Source organism: Pelodiscus sinensis, chromosome 1, assembly GCF_049634645.1.
Source record: "Pelodiscus sinensis isolate JC-2024 chromosome 1, ASM4963464v1, whole genome shotgun sequence".
Taxonomy (NCBI): Eukaryota; Metazoa; Chordata; order Testudines; family Trionychidae; genus Pelodiscus; species Pelodiscus sinensis.
The window spans coordinates 325,261,518-325,280,105 of record NC_134711.1 but is presented as its reverse complement, the minus strand read 5'-3'; the positions used below and the strand labels follow the sequence as shown (position 1 = coordinate 325,280,105).

At 54.9% G+C, this 18,588-nt stretch overlaps 1 protein-coding gene across 1 annotated transcript; it reads right to left on the bottom strand.

Moving 5' to 3' along the window:
- Positions 1–331: 331 nt before the first annotated feature.
- LAMTOR1 (late endosomal/lysosomal adaptor, MAPK and MTOR activator 1) lies at positions 332–17,422 on the bottom strand. The gene is made up of 5 exons (XM_075919648.1): positions 17,217–17,422; positions 8,412–8,557; positions 5,330–5,407; positions 4,366–4,492; positions 332–1,093 (listed from the first exon to the last, which is right to left on the bottom strand). Exons 1-5 carry the CDS (start codon positions 17,256–17,258, stop codon positions 1,001–1,003), a joined length of 486 nt encoding a protein of 161 aa, XP_075775763.1. The 5' UTR covers positions 17,259–17,422; the 3' UTR covers positions 332–1,000.
- Positions 17,423–18,588: the final 1,166 nt, after the last annotated feature.

The window sequence follows — 18,588 nt, the reverse complement described above, 5'->3', positions numbered from 1 at the left end:
CAGGGCTGTGGGAGGGGAGGGGACAGACAAGGACGCTACATGAACCCTATGGGGGCATTCCTCACTGCAGTTCATCCGGAAGTCATTGCATTTGTATGAAAAGATTGTCACAGGGAGCCCAGGGAACAAGTCAAGCATGGAAGCCAAGTGGGACACGGGGCTGTGCCAGGCTCTATTAAATCTCAGGCCATCACATGCAGTTTGACCACAAGCCAGGCCACTAACTGGTTCCAAGCTCCATTATGCCTGACAAGGAGGCCAGCTCTTCCCCCCAAGATCTCCGTGCCAGCTCCTGGCACGTGACGTGGAAAGACGGGACAGAGGAGACGGGTGGGTTGGATGAATGTGTTTTATCTATGGTGGCAAAAAAACAAAAACAAAAAACCCCAAACCAAAACACAAAGGTTCAACCATGTAAAAACAAGTGTTGTTAGCAACAGCGAGTCCTGCGAGCGGAGCCCCAGACCCGGCGGCCACGATTCGTTGCTGTGCTGCCTTTAAAAAATATAATTTAGCCCAGGCACCCCCCCAACCATGATCATCGTGGGAAAGCTTTTCAACCAATGCTACACGGGGTGAATTTCCAGTGTCACCTTGAACGCAACCATCGCCCCTCCCCCAATGTTAACAGGTGGCAAGTGGGTACCAATACTGCAATCTGCCCTGACTGCAGAGCCAGGAGGCTGCACTGCCCCCCCTCCTTCCCAGGGCTGTTTCAGTGACGAGAGATTTTCTTCCCTTTGTGGTCAACACTGTGCAATCCAGGCTTCCTATGCGCAACAGCCCCTCCCCACCCCCGTCCTGGCTGCCCTGCCCCTCCAGCCCAGCGACAGGGAAAGCCTGGAGCAGGCTGGCCTGCGAAGCGGCGGCTGTCGTCTCCTTTGTGATCAGTGGGACATGTGGGCTATGTACAAGTTCGGTGGCGGAGTGGCGCCGATCGAAGAGAGGAGAAAGCAAGGGAGAGTGAATGGAAGCAGCGGGCGCGCGCGGGCGAGCCGGCTCACGGGATCCCAAACTGTACAACCAGTTCTTCTTTCGCCTCCACGCGGATCTGCGAGAGCGCGCTGAAGGCATAGGCGGCTATCCGGGAGACCTGGGGACAGAAGCAGGGCAGCAGCGTGAGTGACAGCTCGGAGGGGGAATGCTCTCCCAGACAGGCCATTCCAGCCAGACCAGAATGAATCTACAGCCCATGAGAACGGGGGGTCCCATCCCAAAGAGCACCCCCCCCCCCCCCCCCAGGGCATCTCAGCAGAGGCTACTGATCATACCCTCCCGGCTGCGGGCCCATCAGCAAGGGCAGCATGGGTGACGCTGGCACTGCCAATACTCCGGCCACACATTAAGAACAGCTGGGGACACCATTTATTGTGAGGCTGGGAAGCGAAGCCCCCAGTGGGCATGGAGACAGCTCCAGCCCAGCCATCACCTTCACGCGATCCAGTAACATTCACACACTGCCAGGGGAAAGGCAAACAGAACAGGTGCAGCCGCCACACCAGGATCGCCCCGCACCGAAGCCTATGAGGCCTCCCGAGTGCCCTAGAGCCAGAGGAGAGGAGAGAAGCCACCCCCACCCTTAGTCACAAGAGCTGACCAGACAGAGCCTGCCAGTGGGCTACCTCTGCCTCCTGGGAGTTACCGGTTGGGCCCTCCCATTATCCCCACAGGATGGCTTGCCTGGTGAGACCACATTTGCCATGATGCATCAGTCTTCCCTCTGGCTGTTCCATTAGGAGGCATCCTGGGAAATGTAGTCTCAGCCCATAGATGCAAATGGGGGAACAAGGCACCCAAACTACAACTCCCATGAGGCATTGCAGCAGCTCAAAAGACTGTGGTGAGCAGACCAGAGCTAATCCAGATTTGGAAGTTCCAAAACACTGCGCTGATCCCAGAGTACCACGCAGCGGCTGGACGTTTTGGAACGGGAGGCCTTGAGCGTGAAAGCGAGGGCTGAAGCTGCCCACCAAGCAGAGCCCTGCTGCAAAACGTCCTGTTTAATCAAAAACCAGACTCGTGTTTCTTGGCAGGAGCTTTCCAACAGCTCTCCCCCACCTCTCACACAACTGGCTGTGGGCTCCATGCTCGGGGCGAGCGGTACAGACCCTCCGACCACCACTAGAGGGCAAGAGGCTTCCAAGGTGAGGGGACTGTGGAACCCAACTCAGAATGCACCCTATGGGCGCTGTGCATCCTGGGGCAGCTTGTTACCACACGGGAGCTACCAGCAGGGCCGACAGCTTCCGTGGGCTCTCGAGCAAAGTGGGGAGGCCTGGCCCTGCACCCCCAGAAGGGGCAGGGGCTCAGGCAGAAGGGGTGGGGCTGTGGCAGCCAGGGCTACAGGGCTGCGTGGAGTGGTGTTCCAACAGCAGTGTAAAGGGCCCGGAGCTCCAGCCTGGCCCCTTTGAATCGCCAGCCCCAGGACAACTGCCACTCCCCCTCCCACACCTCCTGCGCCATCAGTGGGCCTGGAGCGACATTTCCAAAAACAGCAGCAATGGCGTTTGAGATTATCTGTGGGGAAGTACCAGAACCTGACAATGGTACAAGCTTTCCCCGGGAGGGCATCTCGCATGACGAGAATGCGGCCGTGTCTGGAGGGGGAGGAGGCAGCTATTTAGTGCTGCACAGGACGGGAGAGGGACAGTGTATCTGCAGTATTTGTAGCCTACTCCCAGTGGGACAGCGCCTCCACCACTGGGCTGGAGGAACGATATGCAACAAAAGCCGTCTCCCAAGACAGGGCCACCTTTTGTTCCCTGCCAGTAACTGACCCCGTTTAGGCAGAAAGCCGCTGATAGCAGGGGCCGAGGCAGGACAGACTCAGCACATCTCTGGTTCTAGAAGCCAGGCTAATCGGAAGTCATGCCCGCTGCTCAGCTGGGCGGACGGCAAGAGGGCTCAGGGGATGAGAGTGTGTGTACATTCCTGAACCCTGCTCTTTAACAAACCAGCCCCTCCTGCTACTAGCCAGCCTCAGCTAGCAGTAGGTAGCCGCAGGGCTTAGAAAGCAGACTCTGCAGCCTGCTCGTGCGCTTGCTGCTAAATACCGATCAGCAGGGTCCTGTGAGCGCTACGCAGCAGGCATGTGGGCTGGGAAGCACTAGCCGGCACAGTGATTTACTGAGCCAGCGGGGAGTCAATAAGACCAGCTGCATGGTGAGGCAGGTGGAGCGCCGTTACCACGGCAGGGACGCACCGATGGGAGTGGTTTAAAAAGCTAACGTATGGCCCGGGGGCCACGTAAACCCCAAGGCGTGTTTACACTGGACAGCCAGCTTCGTTCTGCTCAATCCCACGCACCTCACTAGCCAATGGGGATGTGAAGGTAACCAGTAAGCACGGCCTTACTGGCATGCTTACTGGGGTAACCGGTTAATCAGCATCCAGCCTGGCTGGAGGAGACCCCCACCTGCTACAGGGGGCCCAGCCTTAGCAGCCCCCCACTCATGGCACATGGCAGGCAGATGCTGCTCCAGCCCAGCTGGGCCCATTGCGCTGTGGGGGGCTGCTTCAGTACCCCCCATTCCCAACAGGCCAGGGTGGGGGCTGCTGACCCACAGAAAAAAAAGCCAGCTGAGGGCTGCGCACACATGAAAAAAAAACTCACTGAAGTGGCCCCAGACTGAGAAGGAGAAACACTCCCCTCGCACACCAGAGCTGGGGGCCCAGCTAGTAGATGTGTGCTCCAGCCCCACAGAGGGATGTTGTGCGTGTGGGGAGACGGAACTAGAGCACTAGTGCAGGCTCTCCGATGCTGGGGAGTGGAGGGCAGACCCACACCTCATGGACCGGATCCAGGCAAGCTGAGGACTGCATTTGGCCTCCGGGCCTTAGGTTCCCCACCCCTGCGACAGGCAGCGAACCAGCTGAACTATTGGTTTAACTGGCTAACACATTACACAGGATTTTACATCCCTACTAGCCAGCTGACCCCGGCACGCAGCTCTCACTGGTTGTGTGTTCTGACCCAGACAGCAATGGAAGGCACCAAAACAGGTCAGCCAGCTCGAGACACACGCCGGCAGCAGGTCTGAGTCACTGACTGGAGTGACATCAGCGCTTTTCCTCTTTGCGTTTTTGAGCCAGACTCCAGCTCTGGGGTCTGTTCAGCAACACGAGACCGGTTCCCCAGTTCCAGTGACACCCGTGCAAAGCCGCTGAGAGCGCCGCGATGGCGTGGGCTCCGACTAGCCGACGCGATGCACAGGGAGGGAAGAGCCCGCTCTGGCTCTCCCATCCCAGGGCAGTTTGCAGCGACAGCGGTCGGAGACGTAGCTGCACTGGAAGGGAACCCTGAGGGCAGGCGAGGGGACTCTCGGCCTCTGGTACCCAAGGGAGGGCATGAGCCTGGCTCCTTACCTGCTGTAAGTCTGGATAGGGGACAGTCTCACTTGCTAGCACTTGGTGCGGTTGGCTGGTGAGTGACGGCAGAGGCGGCAGCTTCTTCCAGTGCGTCAAGTTGTTGCTCAGCATTGTTAGTCGCGTGCTAGAGCCGGGGCAGAGCAGAGAGCCGGCAGTGAGCTTCCCGTGGGCCCAGTCAGCCCCAAGGGCGGCACGAAGTAACCGCCCCCTCTGCAGGGCAGCCAGCGGGAAAGGGGGGCAGGCCCCAGATGCTGAGTGCGTTCACGCAGCACAGTGACCAGCCCTCCGCTGTGGACCCTCCCAGCCTTCCCTCAGAGGCAGAACACAGACCTTCCTCAAGCAGGAGCAGGCATGCCAGGCATGGGAGGCCTGTCCCAAGGGCCAGCCACGCACAGCTGCCAAATACCCAGCTCAGCAGGAGGCTAGGGGGTGCCTCCAGTGGCGCAGTGGATAAGGTACCTGCTGCCAGAGGTCACAGGTTCAAGACCCAACACCCCCGGGGGACAGCCACCCACAGCTTGGGTCCTTTGCTGCCATCTGGGAGATGCCCAGTAGAGCTGGGCTTTGTTCTGAGTGGACTGGACAGTGGTTGATGGAAACGGCAGGGCCTGGCTCTCAGCCATGACCGAGGGTGCCCAGCGCGGCTCTTGGCATGAGGCCGGGCCGGGCGGCTGGAAATGCTGCTCTACATGAGGACACAAGGTTGCTAGATGGGAGCAGTCCCCTCCTCTGCAAGTTGCCATATCTCCTGCCACGCGGGAGGCTTTGCTGACAGCTCTGGGATGCTCACTTTCGGAGGCCTCCCCACTAGCCTGGGTGCTGTGACTCTCAGCTGGGATTCCCTGGCCAGAAACCGCTGGTCCCCACAGGGCCTCGGGAGGGACCACTGCTGACGGGGCACGTTCCAGCACCGGTTCTTCCACCTTCTCAGCCGCCCCCCCGCCCGGGGAAAGTCCATTACCTGTACTGCCTGGCTCTGTCCATGTACTCATGCTGCTCCATTCCCTGGGAATCTGCAGCCGACACATCGATGATGTTACTGGGGAAAGACACAAGATGCAGGTTTGGCTGTTGTCACCGGGCGGCTCTTGTCTAGGCTCCACAGCCCGCCCACCCGCCCTTGCCTTGGATCAAACCCGTGCCACAGCAGAGCGCCAGGCAGCGCCATTAGCAAAGCCTGCTGCTCTGCAGATGGAGGCAGCAGCCCTGTGTCTTGGACAGCTTGGATCTATGATGACGCTAAGTGTCCAAGCAGCATGGCAGCCGGCTGACTCGCACCAAGACCCCTCACTGCACAGCTCACTAGCTCCCGAGTCAGACTTGGCCTGCAGCCCTACATGGCTAAAGCGAGACACTCCCACCTCTGACACAGCCTGGTGCTGTAGCCTTGGGCATGTCACTTCACCTCTGCCCCAGCTGCACAGCAGGGATGATCTCTCTCTGCATCACATGCATTGTGAGGAGGCAGTGCTTGGAGATCCTCAGTGGCAGGTGCTGAGTGCAGACACCCCTTCCCCTCCCCCCATTTTACAGCTGGGCAGGGGGAAGTTAAGCACCTTGCCAAGGCCAGAAGGGCTCAGGGGTTCCTTAGTTCTCGCACAGTGGCCGTGACCGGGGAGAAGAGATTCAAAGATCCAGTCCAGCAGGAAGCAGGCCAGAGAATCCCACCCAGCGATTTCTGCAGAGAGCCTGCTCTGGGGGGACCTTGTACCCCCATGAGAACAGCACAGATCCCAGCTCAGCCACTCTGCTGCCTTATCCCCCTCCCCATCTGGTCCCTTGGCAGCTGGCCATCCAGCAGGAATACCCTGCTTCCCAAGCAGACACCGCCTAGAACCTTCAGTAACTACACTCTGGAGCTAGAAAAGCCTCCTCCTGACCCAGCGTGACGAGCCCAATCAGCAGAGCCCTGCAAGTCCGCAGATACCTGCTTTAGACCTGCGGATCATTTCTGCGGATGCAGAGGTGGCTACAAATGTATCCACACAGGGCTCTACAGATCAGCCCTAGTTTTGCAGCCCACAATGGAGCCATATTTGATGCACTGTCTACAGTCATTACTCTTCATGGCCAAGCACCTTGGGACTCCTGCAGGCTGCATTATAGCTAGAGTGACACACCCGGAAGCTTGTACAGAAGCCAGAGGGGAAGAATTGTAGATTCTCTGCACAATTGCCATGGTCTGTGCAACTTAAGCTTCCCTAATGGAGTGAAAATGCAGGGCAGGCTGGGTTGTGCAAAGCATATAGGGCACATGGGAGAAAGAGGAAGTTGATAGTAATGAATAAGTCACAAGTTCGAAATTGCAGACAAAGGAAGCGAAGAGACAAAAAACAAGAACTATACGGCTCGCAGAGTTAAGGACAGTAAAAAGGCTGGTTTTTTAAATTTTATTTATATATGTGGAACAAAAAGAATCCTGAGAGTAGTACTGGCCAATTACAAGATGGAAATAGTAGAATCAATAATAATGCAGAACACATTTGGGAAGTATCAGAGGGGTAACCATGTTAAGTCTGAATCCGCATAAACAACGAGAACTCCTGTGTCACCTTACAGACTAACAGATTTATCAGAGCATAAACTTTCATGGGCGAAGACCCACATTGTCAGATGCATGTAGATTTATATGCATGTAGATTTACATGCATCTGATGAAGTGGGCCTTTGCCCACGAAAGCTTATGCTCCGATAAATCTGTTAGTCTGTAAGGTGACACGGGAGTTCTCGTTGTTTACTTTTGGAAAGGTCTTTCTGAATTCTAACCCTGTCCTCCAAAGGGCCTGCACCCTTCCCAGCTTGGTATCCTCTGCAACGTTTATAAGCACACATGCTACCCATTAGTCAAGTCATTAATAAATTATTGAGTGGTACTGGGCCCATGACTGAAATCTCACCAGATACCAGCCCTCTCATTTTGACAGTAAACACTCAGGGTAGTTTTCTACGAACAGCGTCCCACCTTATAGTAATTTCATCTAGACCAATTTCCCTAGTTGGCTTCTGAGAAAATCATGTAAAGCTGTGTCCAAAGCCTTACTAAAACTAAGATGTAGCCCATCTACCACTTCCCTTCCCATCCACCAGGCCAGTCACTCTGTGAAAATAGGAAATCAGGTTGGTTTGGCATGATTTGTTCTCAGGGGAGAGTGGCCCTACACTCTTCTTCATCCTCGCTTCCTCCTAATGTACTGAAAGGATCTCTTCATATTGCCTTTTACATCCTATGCTCGGTGTTCCTGATTTTGTTCCTGCATACTCGCGCCGTTCTTGTGTGCTACCCATTTGTCCATATTCTACAGATTCCTCTTCCATTTCCAGATCATTAGAGAGCTTTTGACGAAACCATGCTGGCCTCTGTCTAGAGAGAACATGTAATTTAAGAGTCCTTTATGGTTTTACTGCCTTTGCCCTATAGCTTTGTATAGTAATTATTTGTTATGACAGTAGCTCCAACTGAGATCAGGCCCCATTGTGCTGGGCTCTGCACATAAAGAGACAGTCCCCTGCCCCACAAAACTTACAATTTGAACAAGACAAGGGTGGAAAGGGAAACAGAAATGAAGTACTTTGCCCACCATCCCCCAGCAAGTCAGTGGCTAGATTGGGAATAGAACCCAGGTCTCTGAGTCATAGTCCAGCGACCTAGATATTGGTCAATGCAACCTCCTGCATCAGTGTCAATCTCTCCCCATCTCCTATATAGAGAAAGTGAGCCACAGGGAGGTTAAGTGACACACTTAGGACCACACAGGTCAGTGGCAGAGGTGAGACTAGAACCTACAGTCCTTGCTCCAACCACCAGACCACCCCTCACTAGGCTGACATGTCCCAATAGCATTTTGCCACCCAACTAAGGATGTGGGTATAACGTCCCAGCACTCGCACATCTGTTGGCGTTGAAGTTCCTTGACTAGGCAGAGGAGAGCGCCCCTTTGGCGCATGCCCTGGCTGCTGCTGAAAGAGGCCCCTCCACCGCTGCCCCACGAGCCGCACACCCCTCTTCCCCTAGGGCAGGGCCGTGGCTGCAGGCTGCGACTTACGTGGCCGTCTTGGCGAGGATGGAGGACAGCATGGCCTGCTCATCTGTGCGGGCTGACGGGAGGCTGTGGTAGTTTTGTTCAGCTCCATTCAACACCTTGTTCGGCGGGCTGACAGCAGGCTCCAGCAGCCGTTTCGTCTCCTCTTCCTGGTGGGGAGGAAGGGGAGGAATCAGCTCAGGTTTCAGAGGAAACTCACCTGTTCCAGACTGGATGCAAGTGTGGATCTGCATCCGATCGGCCAGGATCAACTCCTCAGCTGATCCACAATCCGGATTTTACTTGTAGCCGCACAACAAATCTGGAGGGGAGGGGACACAGATGAGCAAGGAGGGGCAGGCTCCTGCAGGGAAGAGGCAGGCAGTGCTCACTAGGTGGGAGGGATGGGGGGCAGACAGGGCCGGCACTTGGCTCCTCCTGCAGGAAGATGTAGGGTGCAGTTCTCGCATCCTTTCCCTGCTAGCAGTGCAAGGCCTGCCCCAGTGGTGATGGGGGGAGGAGAGCCCTGAGCCACTCCACTATCCCTGGACATGAAGCAGACAGCCACAGACATGCAGGGCTCTATCCAGATGTGCCTAACAGCTTAGATCCCGAAGCAAACCAGCGTTATTCACTATTTTCTAATACAACCGAGTAAAAACTAGGACTGAATAATCTGATGGTAAGCTACGTAACTGGTTAACAAGTGTGTCAATATTCTCCTAGTTAGCAAAAAGTGCCCACTTCTACCAGTCAGTAAGAACCAACCTCATTCAGAAAGCGCGCGCGCGCACACACACACACACACACACACACACACACACACACACACACACACACACACACACTCCCCCCAAAGTGGAGGATTTCAAGTTTTCCGCTTGCTGATTTACCTTGGTCCACCCATTGCTAGGGCTCATTCCAGCAGAGTTACAGAACAGGGTGCCCCACCAGTGGGCATGACTCAGGGCCTGCTCCCGGCGTAGGCTGTTCCCTGAAGGGAGGCCTTTAGGGAACACAACTCTTCAAGAACTGTGGCTAACCTGGGAAGGTTTGATAGCAGCCACATTTGGTGCAAGTCCCAGTTACAGCACCTGATTCTCTACAGGGACCAGCAGCTGTTTAAAGAAATGCCCAGTGTTCCCAGCAGCCTGCCCACTCTCCGCTACTCTGTTTTAGTCTGATTGGTCCTAGGCTCAGTACTCTCAATTAGAACCAACTCCTTAGAATGCAGAAATGCCCCAACACACCAGCGGCACCAGCCTGACAAGCAATGAACCAGAAGCCCCCACTTCCTGCTATCCCTGCAGCCTCCCCCAATACCCAGTGGCAGAGACCAGCCGTGGAACCTGACTGGCAGGTCTAGCAGCTTGTGGAGAATGAATCCCAGGTCCAGCAGGTGGGGGCAGGGTACCCAGTATGCCTCCACTGACTCAGATGGGGCAGTATCCCACAGGGAGAGGGCCTTGCTTACAGGCTGATGGAAAGCCTGCAGCATGAAGAATGTGGCTAGTCAGAGTAGGCACACCAGAATTAACAGGTAGTCTCCAGAGCAGGTGGCCCTCACCCACACAGTTAAGCAAATGCATCCACCCACAGGAAAGAAGCCTATGCATATGCAAAGGACTGCAGGTGGGAATTGGACTCAGACCATGGCAGCACTATGGGCAATAAGACCGTCCTAGCTAGATTTGGGAGAAAAGGTCGTTTTAGGATCAGCCATAAGAACGGCCACACTGGGTCAGAGCATCTAGCCCAGTATCCTGCCTGCCAACAGTGGCCAATGCCAGATGCCCCAGAGGGAGTGAACAGAACAGGGAATCGTGATCCATCCGCTGTCATCCATTTCCAGCCTCTGCCAAACAGAGCACCATTCCTATCCATCCTGGCTAATAGCCATAGATGGACCTATCCTCCATGATATTATCTAATTCTTTTTTGAACTCTGTTAAAGTCCTGGTCTTCACAACATCATCTGGCAAGGAGTTCCACAGGTTGACTGCGCTGTGTAAAGAAATACTTCCTTTTGTTTGTTTTAAATTGGCTACTTATTAATTTCATTTGGTGACCCCCCTAGTGCTTGTGTTATGAGAACAAGTAAATAACTTTGTTATTTACTATCTCCACACCAGTCATGACTTTATGGACCTCTATCATATCCCCCCTTAGTCTCCTCTTTTCCAAGCTGAAAAGTCACGGTCTTTTTAATCTCTCTTCATATGGCTCCCATTCCAAACCCCTAATCATTTTTAGTGCCATGCCAGGTAACACATTTAAGAGTGTCCAACTACTTACACCAGTTGTTAAGCAGTGTTTTAGCTAACATACCGGATGGTCTGGATAATACGTAGTCCTGCCACAAGTGCAGGAGAATGAATTAGAATCCCTCGAGGTCCCTTCCAGTCCTAAGATTCTAGGATTTAAACATTCCTGATTTCCTTAGGCCATGCCTACACCGTGGAGCTTACAACTGCACAGCTGCTCTGCGAAAGCCATGTGGCTGCATGGCATGCTATGTAGCCCCCGTCCCCGGGAGAGAGCTCTCCTGCCAACCAAATAAAACCACTCCCAATGAGGAGGTAGCTATGTCTGCAGGAGTCTCCCCCTCCAACAAAATGCTGTCAACACTGGTGCTTCTCATTGGCAAAACATGTGTCTATCGAGGGACGGCGGAGTGGGGGGGTTCTTCACACCTGTGAGCAACAATTACCAATGAGTAGGCATAGCTTTAGTCTAGAAAGGGCTCATGACATTACACTGCAGCGAGATCAGATGGCCAAAAGCAACTTTTTCCAAGGCAAGGAGATAGTTGAAAGGCCAGAAATAGCTGTTGTATCCAGCAGGGCCACTGCCACAGTCAGCAGGGGGGAGAACAGGTCTCACCCATGTATCTGGGGGCAGCAATCAAACATACACGCTGCAGGTCTAACTGGCAACTGACCTCTAGAGGCAGCCCGCCAGCAGGCTGATCAATAAAGGCCACCCAGCACTGGGAAGAGACACTCCACTAGCTGTTCCTGTGGAACGCGATCCAAGTCCTCTTGCCAGCGCTGTCTGTGGTCTGATTAACCACACCTCCAATTTCTTCTGCCATGGACTTGGCACTTAGTGCTCTCAAAAACCATCCCTCCCAGAGCTCGGGCCTCATGGGGGTCAGTCCTTTGTTGCATGGGGCCTGGGAGGAAAGGGAGGTACAGTAAGGGAGGGATTAAGCAATGGGCTGTCAAACAGAACTAGGGACTAAAACAGGGAGCAAAGCAGAAGGCCCTGAGAGCCCAGCCACAGAGTCTGTGGCTGCCAGACAGCACAGCTGGGGCAGGAAGAGGAGAGGAGTGAAAGGAGACAGTCCGAGCCATGGCAGCAGCCAGAGGAGCGTAGGGGAGCCAGATACAGCGTTCACACCACATGGGGCAGGAGCTCAGAGGTAGGCTGTCAGGGAGACAGACCCTCCATCCAGAACAGATACAGTGGGCGACTCTCAGCAACAGGCTGGGCCCATTGTGTTCAAGGGGGTGGGGGAGCCGGACAAGACCACCCACCTGCTTTTCCTTCTCTGCTCTCCCTTTAGACCTTCTCTGACCTGCCGGGGGGACATCCAGCTCTGACCTGGCTTCCTCAGGCTCCTACACAAACTAGGCCAGTTTCTAAGCCACCTGGTGCAGCCCAGGCCTTCATGGCTCTGATGTTCTCTGCATTAGTCTCTGCTCCAAGGCGTGCTCAGTTTCCTCTTGCTGCAGTTTCAATCTTGTTAGCAGAAGAGATGGGAGCATCTCCGGGCTCTCTCTCAGCCTCCTTTCCCAGGGAGCTTTGGCTTTAGAAAAGCCCATTTCTGGGATCACTAGATGACCTTGCTCCTGTCCAGCAGCTTATGCGGGCAACGGTTCCCAGGGGGCTATTGCTGGGTGGGCTCATCACGCTGACACCACCATGTTTCACACCAGCGACGCTGATGAGTCCCACTCACTGTGTCCTACTGTACACACACACGAGCTGTGTGGCCATGGGCTTGGAAAAGCCAGTTGCCAGTATAAGGCCGCCTCTTATTCTGCTCGCAGCAGCCAGGGAAGAGGCAGAGAACTCCTCTTGTGATGAGAGGATGCCGAAATTCAGACATCGCTTCTTCTGGATGGAGGGAAAGTGCCTCCTAGAAATTCCTGAACTCTTCTGCCCAGCTGACTAACATGTGAGCCCTGCTGAACTGCAATGAAACTGCTGACGTTCCAGGTGAAGTATTTTCTAGATGGGCCGCAAGGGGGAGCTTGCACTTCTCTAAAATGCAGCACGGCTTCCTTGATTTTAGGTGTCCCACACTTTGGACCTCTGTTTTTAACTGAATCTCAGACGCAAAATTAAAACCATTCATATTAAACCATGAGCTACTGAATTCCATGGTTCTCTTCTGGACCAGAGACAGAAAGACAGATGCCCCTCTAAGTCCTTTCCCTTTGGAACTCCCTGCCACAGGATACAGAGCCCAGTATGGCAGCTGGAGAATTTAATGTCTTCTATATAATATGGCCAGCATAAATAGTATAATGCGTCAGCAGCTGCTCTGATGGACATGGGTGAGCATTTGCCTCGCACTCCCCAAACAAGTAGCATGGTATTGCATTATATTTCCACGCCCCCAGTCTCTCTAGCATATGGGGATACTGTTGCAAATTAGGGATGTGAATGGTTAACTGGTTATAGCTGCAGGGATGTGAATGGTTAACCAATTACAATTAACTGGTCACCCCCGTTTAACTGGTTAACTAGTTAAACGGGATTTTACATCCCTACTACAGAGGGATTCGTAGTGTAAATGGAAAAATGAAATCCCACAGTCAAACTGTAAGAACATTCATTTTCAGGTCTGCGATGGCTCACTATAGCGTTGAATAGTCTTGCCACAGTCTTTGCACTAGCAATCTCCTCACCTCCAGTGGCACCACTGCATTGGGATGTAAAAGCATTAGGGATGTGACGGCATAACTCTTTAAAACAGTTAATCAATAAGCCTGGACTTACTAGTTACTGTTAATGGTTATACACAGGCTCCCAACCCTGCTCTATCAGAGGAAGAAGCACGGGGCAACAGCCGGTTCCCCAGGAGCAGGGCAGCAGGGAGAAGCCTGTGCTCATCAGGAGCTGGTTTAAAAGCCAGTTCCTGGCATACTCCTGCTCCCAGGGAGCCTGCTGCAAGTGCATGTAACTGCTGAGTTTTTCAGCGGTTACGCAATTACCCGATTTAACATCCCTAACTGGTATTAGTTCAGGACTACACCCTGCACAAGGCAGGCCACTACCACAGGGAACTTCATTACCCTGAGACCACTGACAAATTGCAGAAGGTAAACACAAGCTTGGCTGAGTGATAACTAGAGGGGAAAGAGGCCTGGTAACAGCCTGCAGGTAGCTAAGAGGAGGCGACAACAAGGGAGGAGAGGTTAGTGGAGCGAGGGTAACACAAGGGATGAGATCAGAGGGGAATTTGTGCTGTAGGGAACAATTCTGCATTTGCAGGGAGTTGGACCAGATGAACAGTAAGAGCAGAAAAAGCCTAACTCCCGGGAGATCATTTTCCGGCAGCCAGGAGGTTGCACTGTCCTCTGGATTCAATTCAGGTTATTTCTAAGAACCCAACACGACTGAGAAGGAAGACTCTGAGCCAGCAGGCAGCTGACTGCAGGCTCCTGCAGAGCATCAGCTGTCAAGGGTTACCACAGCTACCCAGCATCCCAGTCAGAACAGTTCCAATGAGACTGCGGGAAGGTGTGGACAAAGCCAGAAAGATTAACAGGCAGAAGAACAAGGTGGTTAAGGGACAGGCTAGTTTATGAGGCAAGACTGAAGACTAAAGGCCAGATCCATGAAAGCGTAGCCATTTATTTCCAATGGCAGAAGGAGCCAGCTTTAGGTTTCCACCACTGGGTTAACTGAGGGGCTCAGGGGCAGTGTTCCCTCTAATTTACGTCCACGTGCAGAATGAATTTTGTTATGTGCACCAATATGGAGATGTGTGGCACCTCACCTCCATACTGGTGCATATAAAATTCATTCGGCACATGAACCATCTGTGGGGGGGAGCAAGGCCAAGGGATTCAGAATGTGGGAAAGGGCTCAGGGTTGGGGGGGATGAGGGCTCTGGGATGGGGCTGGAGATGAGGGGTTTGGGGTGCAGGAGGGGGCTCAAGGCTGAGGCAGACGGTTGGGATAACAAGGGGTACAGAATCTGGGATGGGAAGGAAGGGTTTGCAGTATAGGCTGCTTTGGGGAGAAAGGGCTCCCCCCAGTCTTCTCCCACCACAGCAGCTCCGGAGCAGGTAAGAGGCACCTCTCTGCTAGCCATGGAGTCTCTGGTGAGGCTGGGTTGGCTGGAAGAGGGGCACCTCTCTCCCAGTGATAACAGATTCATGCTGCCGGGGACAGCAGGGGGGAGAATTTTGAGAAGGTGCCTCTTCCTGGCCGTGGCAGCTCCCTGCTGGGACCAAGGAAAGGGGGGCTCTCCCCAGCCTGCGGCAGCTTGGTGAGTGCCTGCCCGGGGCTTATTAGGCAGCCGTGCAGCGTAGCGGGAATTTAGCACCGGGAGTATGTTGGCAGTGGTGCCACATGATACACACAAAACAATGATTTGGCTGGTGCAAACCCCCAGGAGGGACAGGAACGCAAAGGGACTTGGGGTTACAACCCCAGACTAAAGCTGCCAGGGGAAGTAACACTCATTCATTTGTCTGGCACGTCTGCTCAGCCAATCAATGAAGCTGCCTTGGCTTTTTATCATGCCAAGGGTGAGTGCCTGTCCTGATCCCTTTCTGTAAGGCTTATGGAGAAAGATGATTTAGACTTCCTAAGGACAAGATCTGGTCAGCTGGACACTAGAGTCCTAGGGGAAGAAGCGACAACGCCATGGCTTGAGACAACTCGGGTTAGTTACATCTGGCTACGGGAAAAAAGTCACTTTTGGCCAACTCATGCTAGCCACGTCCTGCCTAAAATAAGCCTTCAAGACTAGACTGGCCAAGATGGTAGCAACTACACTGCAGGGACCAAAGCAGGTGGGATGGGAAGCACCTGCCAAGCCTCCTCTCATTTCTAAGCTTCTGTCCCTGCTTTTAGATCTGGTTTGCCATCTACTGGGGAAAAACCCCACAATTGTATGTGGCTGAATGGTGACCCTGCTGCACCCTCCCAAAAGTAAGCAGTTTCAACAAACACTTGAAGACAAAAGATTCCCTTTAAGCCCCAGGAGCGGGGAGCATCAGCTGGGTAAGTACACAAAGCCTGAGGAGCAGCTGCTCACTTTGTGGCCAAGGACAAGACTCTTTAATAAAAGTTCAGCTATTAATAGAACTCCTGCCGGCAGCTCCAGGCCCTCTTGGCTTTCACTGGAGAGCTGCCTATAGTGTAGCCTGGGCCGAGAACAGAGGAACGGCAATTTGGGATGGCACAGAGCTAGACAGCTACGAGGCAGGAGGGTGGGATTCAGAAATGACTGCTGTCACTCCTGCCTGCCTGATGTTTTGAACGCTTCAAAAAGCAGAATGATGGGTTCTCCTGACCTCCCTGTATCCACACCAGCGGGAGGCTTCACCCACTTGCTGCCATAGTGCAACTCCTCCCCCACAGCAGGGCTTTTACGCAGATCCCTTCTTACTAACAACCTGAGTGGAGACAAGGCCTAATTCTCTTTGCCCAACATTAGCAGTGTGGCTAGACTAAGGTTTAGAAGGGCTGTTGATGGAAAGTCTTAGTGAGCATGCTCAATAACTTCAGAGTAGGCAAGACAAGCTGAGCTTAGCATGTGTTGAACTGCTTGAGTTGAAGCCGACAGTAGTGCCTAAGTTTCCATGCAATCAGTGTCACATTCTGACCCCTGTTCCTCATAAGCCGAGCACTTGGGCAGCCACCCAGGAGAGATTCAAATGCTGCCCGGCTGATTAGCAGAGCGCCCACAGCCACCAGCACGTGTTTCCATTGGCAGTGCACACCCGCACGCGCCTCAGTGCATATAAAATTTATTCCGTTTGTGGGTGGAAAAACTGAAGAGGGAACATTGATTCTCACCCCACACCATTAAATCCTACATTGTAATAACCCTGCCAAAATGTGAAGGGCATGGTGAGGAGGCCCAGTTGGATAGCAAGGATTTGCCGTCATCCCTGCCCAAATTCTCCCTCCAAACATCCCTTAGTGGGGAGCTCACTGAAAATCAGCTGGGCCCATTTCCTAAGGATACCCTGGAGGTCCTTGGCTTTACAGGCAACAAAATCAACCCAGTCCCTGCTGGGTTGGGGGAATCTTTTCTACCCCTCACCCAACCTGCCAGATGCCACCTGTATCTTTCTGGCAAGAGACACTCCAGCATTTTCTGAGATTTTTTTACTGACGTCTTTCTAGCCACAGCCCAATACTAAAAGGCACGGATGTAGGTTTCAGCAACACAGAAACTCCCAAGGGACACTGTGGTACACAGCTGCATTGAAGCTACAGGAGCCCAAGAGGACTTAATCTTTGTATTTTGTCAATTATGGTTTGGAAAAAGGCCCAAGAACGAGATAAACCCTCCTAGGCCACCTAACTCCCCCACCTAGCGACCCCAGCCTAGCCCCCCTCCCTCCCAGGGACCCCCCCCAACTCCCCCACCTAGCGACTCCAGCCTAGCCCCCCTCCCTCCCAGGGACCCCCCCCCAACTCCCCCACCTAGCGACCCCAGCCTAGCCCCCCTCCCCGCATGTGCCCCCCCGGGTTCCCGTCTCCCCGCCCCCGGGACCAGTCTCCAGGGAGCCCGAGGCGCCTGCAGACCCGCCCCCCGCCCGCTCCGCCCCCCGCGGGGGCCCCGGGCCGCACCTGGTCAGCGGCCTCGTTCTCGCTGCTGTAGCAGCACCCCATGGCCGGGCGCGGCGGGGCCGGTCTCCCGGGAGGGGGAGGGGAGGGACGCGGTACGGTGTCCGGCTGGGGCCCTGCCGCCGCGGTCACATGAGCAGCGGCGCCCGCCCCTCCAGCCAACAAACAAGCCTGGGAGGGGAGGAGGGGGAGCTCATTCGCCCTTCCCGTTCGCCGCTTCCGGACACGTGAGCCGGAGCGCCAATGCCGAGCGCGGAACGCGGGGGCCCTCACGGCACGTGAGGAGGGCGAGCCAATCGAGCGAGGCGTGGCAGGTCACGTGATCGGGACGCCTTCCAGGAAAGGAAGTGGCGGGGGACGGAAGAGAGACAGAGAGGGGCCTCCCGCCACGTGAGGGCGGCGCGCCAATCAGCGCTCAGAGAAGAGGGTGGCGCGTGACAGAGGAATGCTGTCACGGGCTGGGGGTGCATGAACCTCCCCGCTTCCCCGCTGCTCCGGGGGCGGGGCCAGGAAACCCCCCCCCCCCATGTCCACCTCGGCACGGGGCCTGCCCCCCCAGGATGCAGGGGCGGGGTCTGGCCCCTCCCAGCACAGGCAGAAAGTGGGGGGGGGGGCTGTGAGGCTGCAGCCAGCGCAGTGACCGGGCTCCCCCCAACATACAATCCTCCCCCCCCCCCCCGCCCCTATGGAGACAGCAGAGACAGCAACGGGGGGGGGGGCAGCTGCACGTTTACTCCAATAAACGCATTAATCCAGGGGTCACCACCCGGTCGATCGGGACCGACCGCTCGATCTTGGAGCCTTTGACGGGTTTGGTCAAGAGGCTGCCAAGAGCTGCACTTCAGCTGCCCCTCCCCCCACGGCTGCCTATCTCCTGCCCTTTGCCTTGGAGCTGCCCCCTCCCTGGGAACCTCCTGCTTGCTGTACAGAGCAGGGAAGGGAGAGGAGGGGTGCTGATATCAGGGTGCCCCTTCTCCTCCTGTATTCTGTCTCCACAGAGCAGAGCGGGGGCACAATAGGGCTTGGGGTGGAGGGATTTTGCTGGCTGCTTTTGAGAGTGGTGCAGGCCCCACTGCACCACCACCACCACCCAGGAGCCACCTGTGGTAGGCAGTGCTCAGCTGGAGCCAACTCTGATCCCCTGCCCCAGTCATGAACTCCCTCCTGCACCCTAAACCCCTGCCCCAGAATCAGCTCAGAGCCCCTCTCACACTCCAAATCGCTTAGTCCAAGACCAGAGCCTGCACCCCAACCCTCTTCCCCTGCCTGGTGAAAGGGAGGGAGAATAGGGGTGGGAGGGAGGACAAGTGAGCAGGGGCAGGGCCTCAGAGAAGGAGCAGGAAAGAGGCGGGGCAAGGGTGTTTGGGTTTGAGGT

Coding starts and splice junctions, on each gene's coding strand:
- LAMTOR1 (XM_075919648.1), bottom strand. CDS start 17,258: ATGGGGTGCTGCTACAGCAGCGAGAACGAGGCCGCTGACCAG. Junction 5,408..8,411: donor ATCCTCGCCAAGACGGCCAC/GTAAGTCGCAGC, acceptor GTCTTTCCCCAG/TAACATCATCGATGTGTCGG. Junction 1,094..4,365: donor CCTATCCAGACTTACAGCAG/GTAAGGAGCCAG, acceptor TTCTGTCCCCAG/GTCTCCCGGATAGCCGCCTA.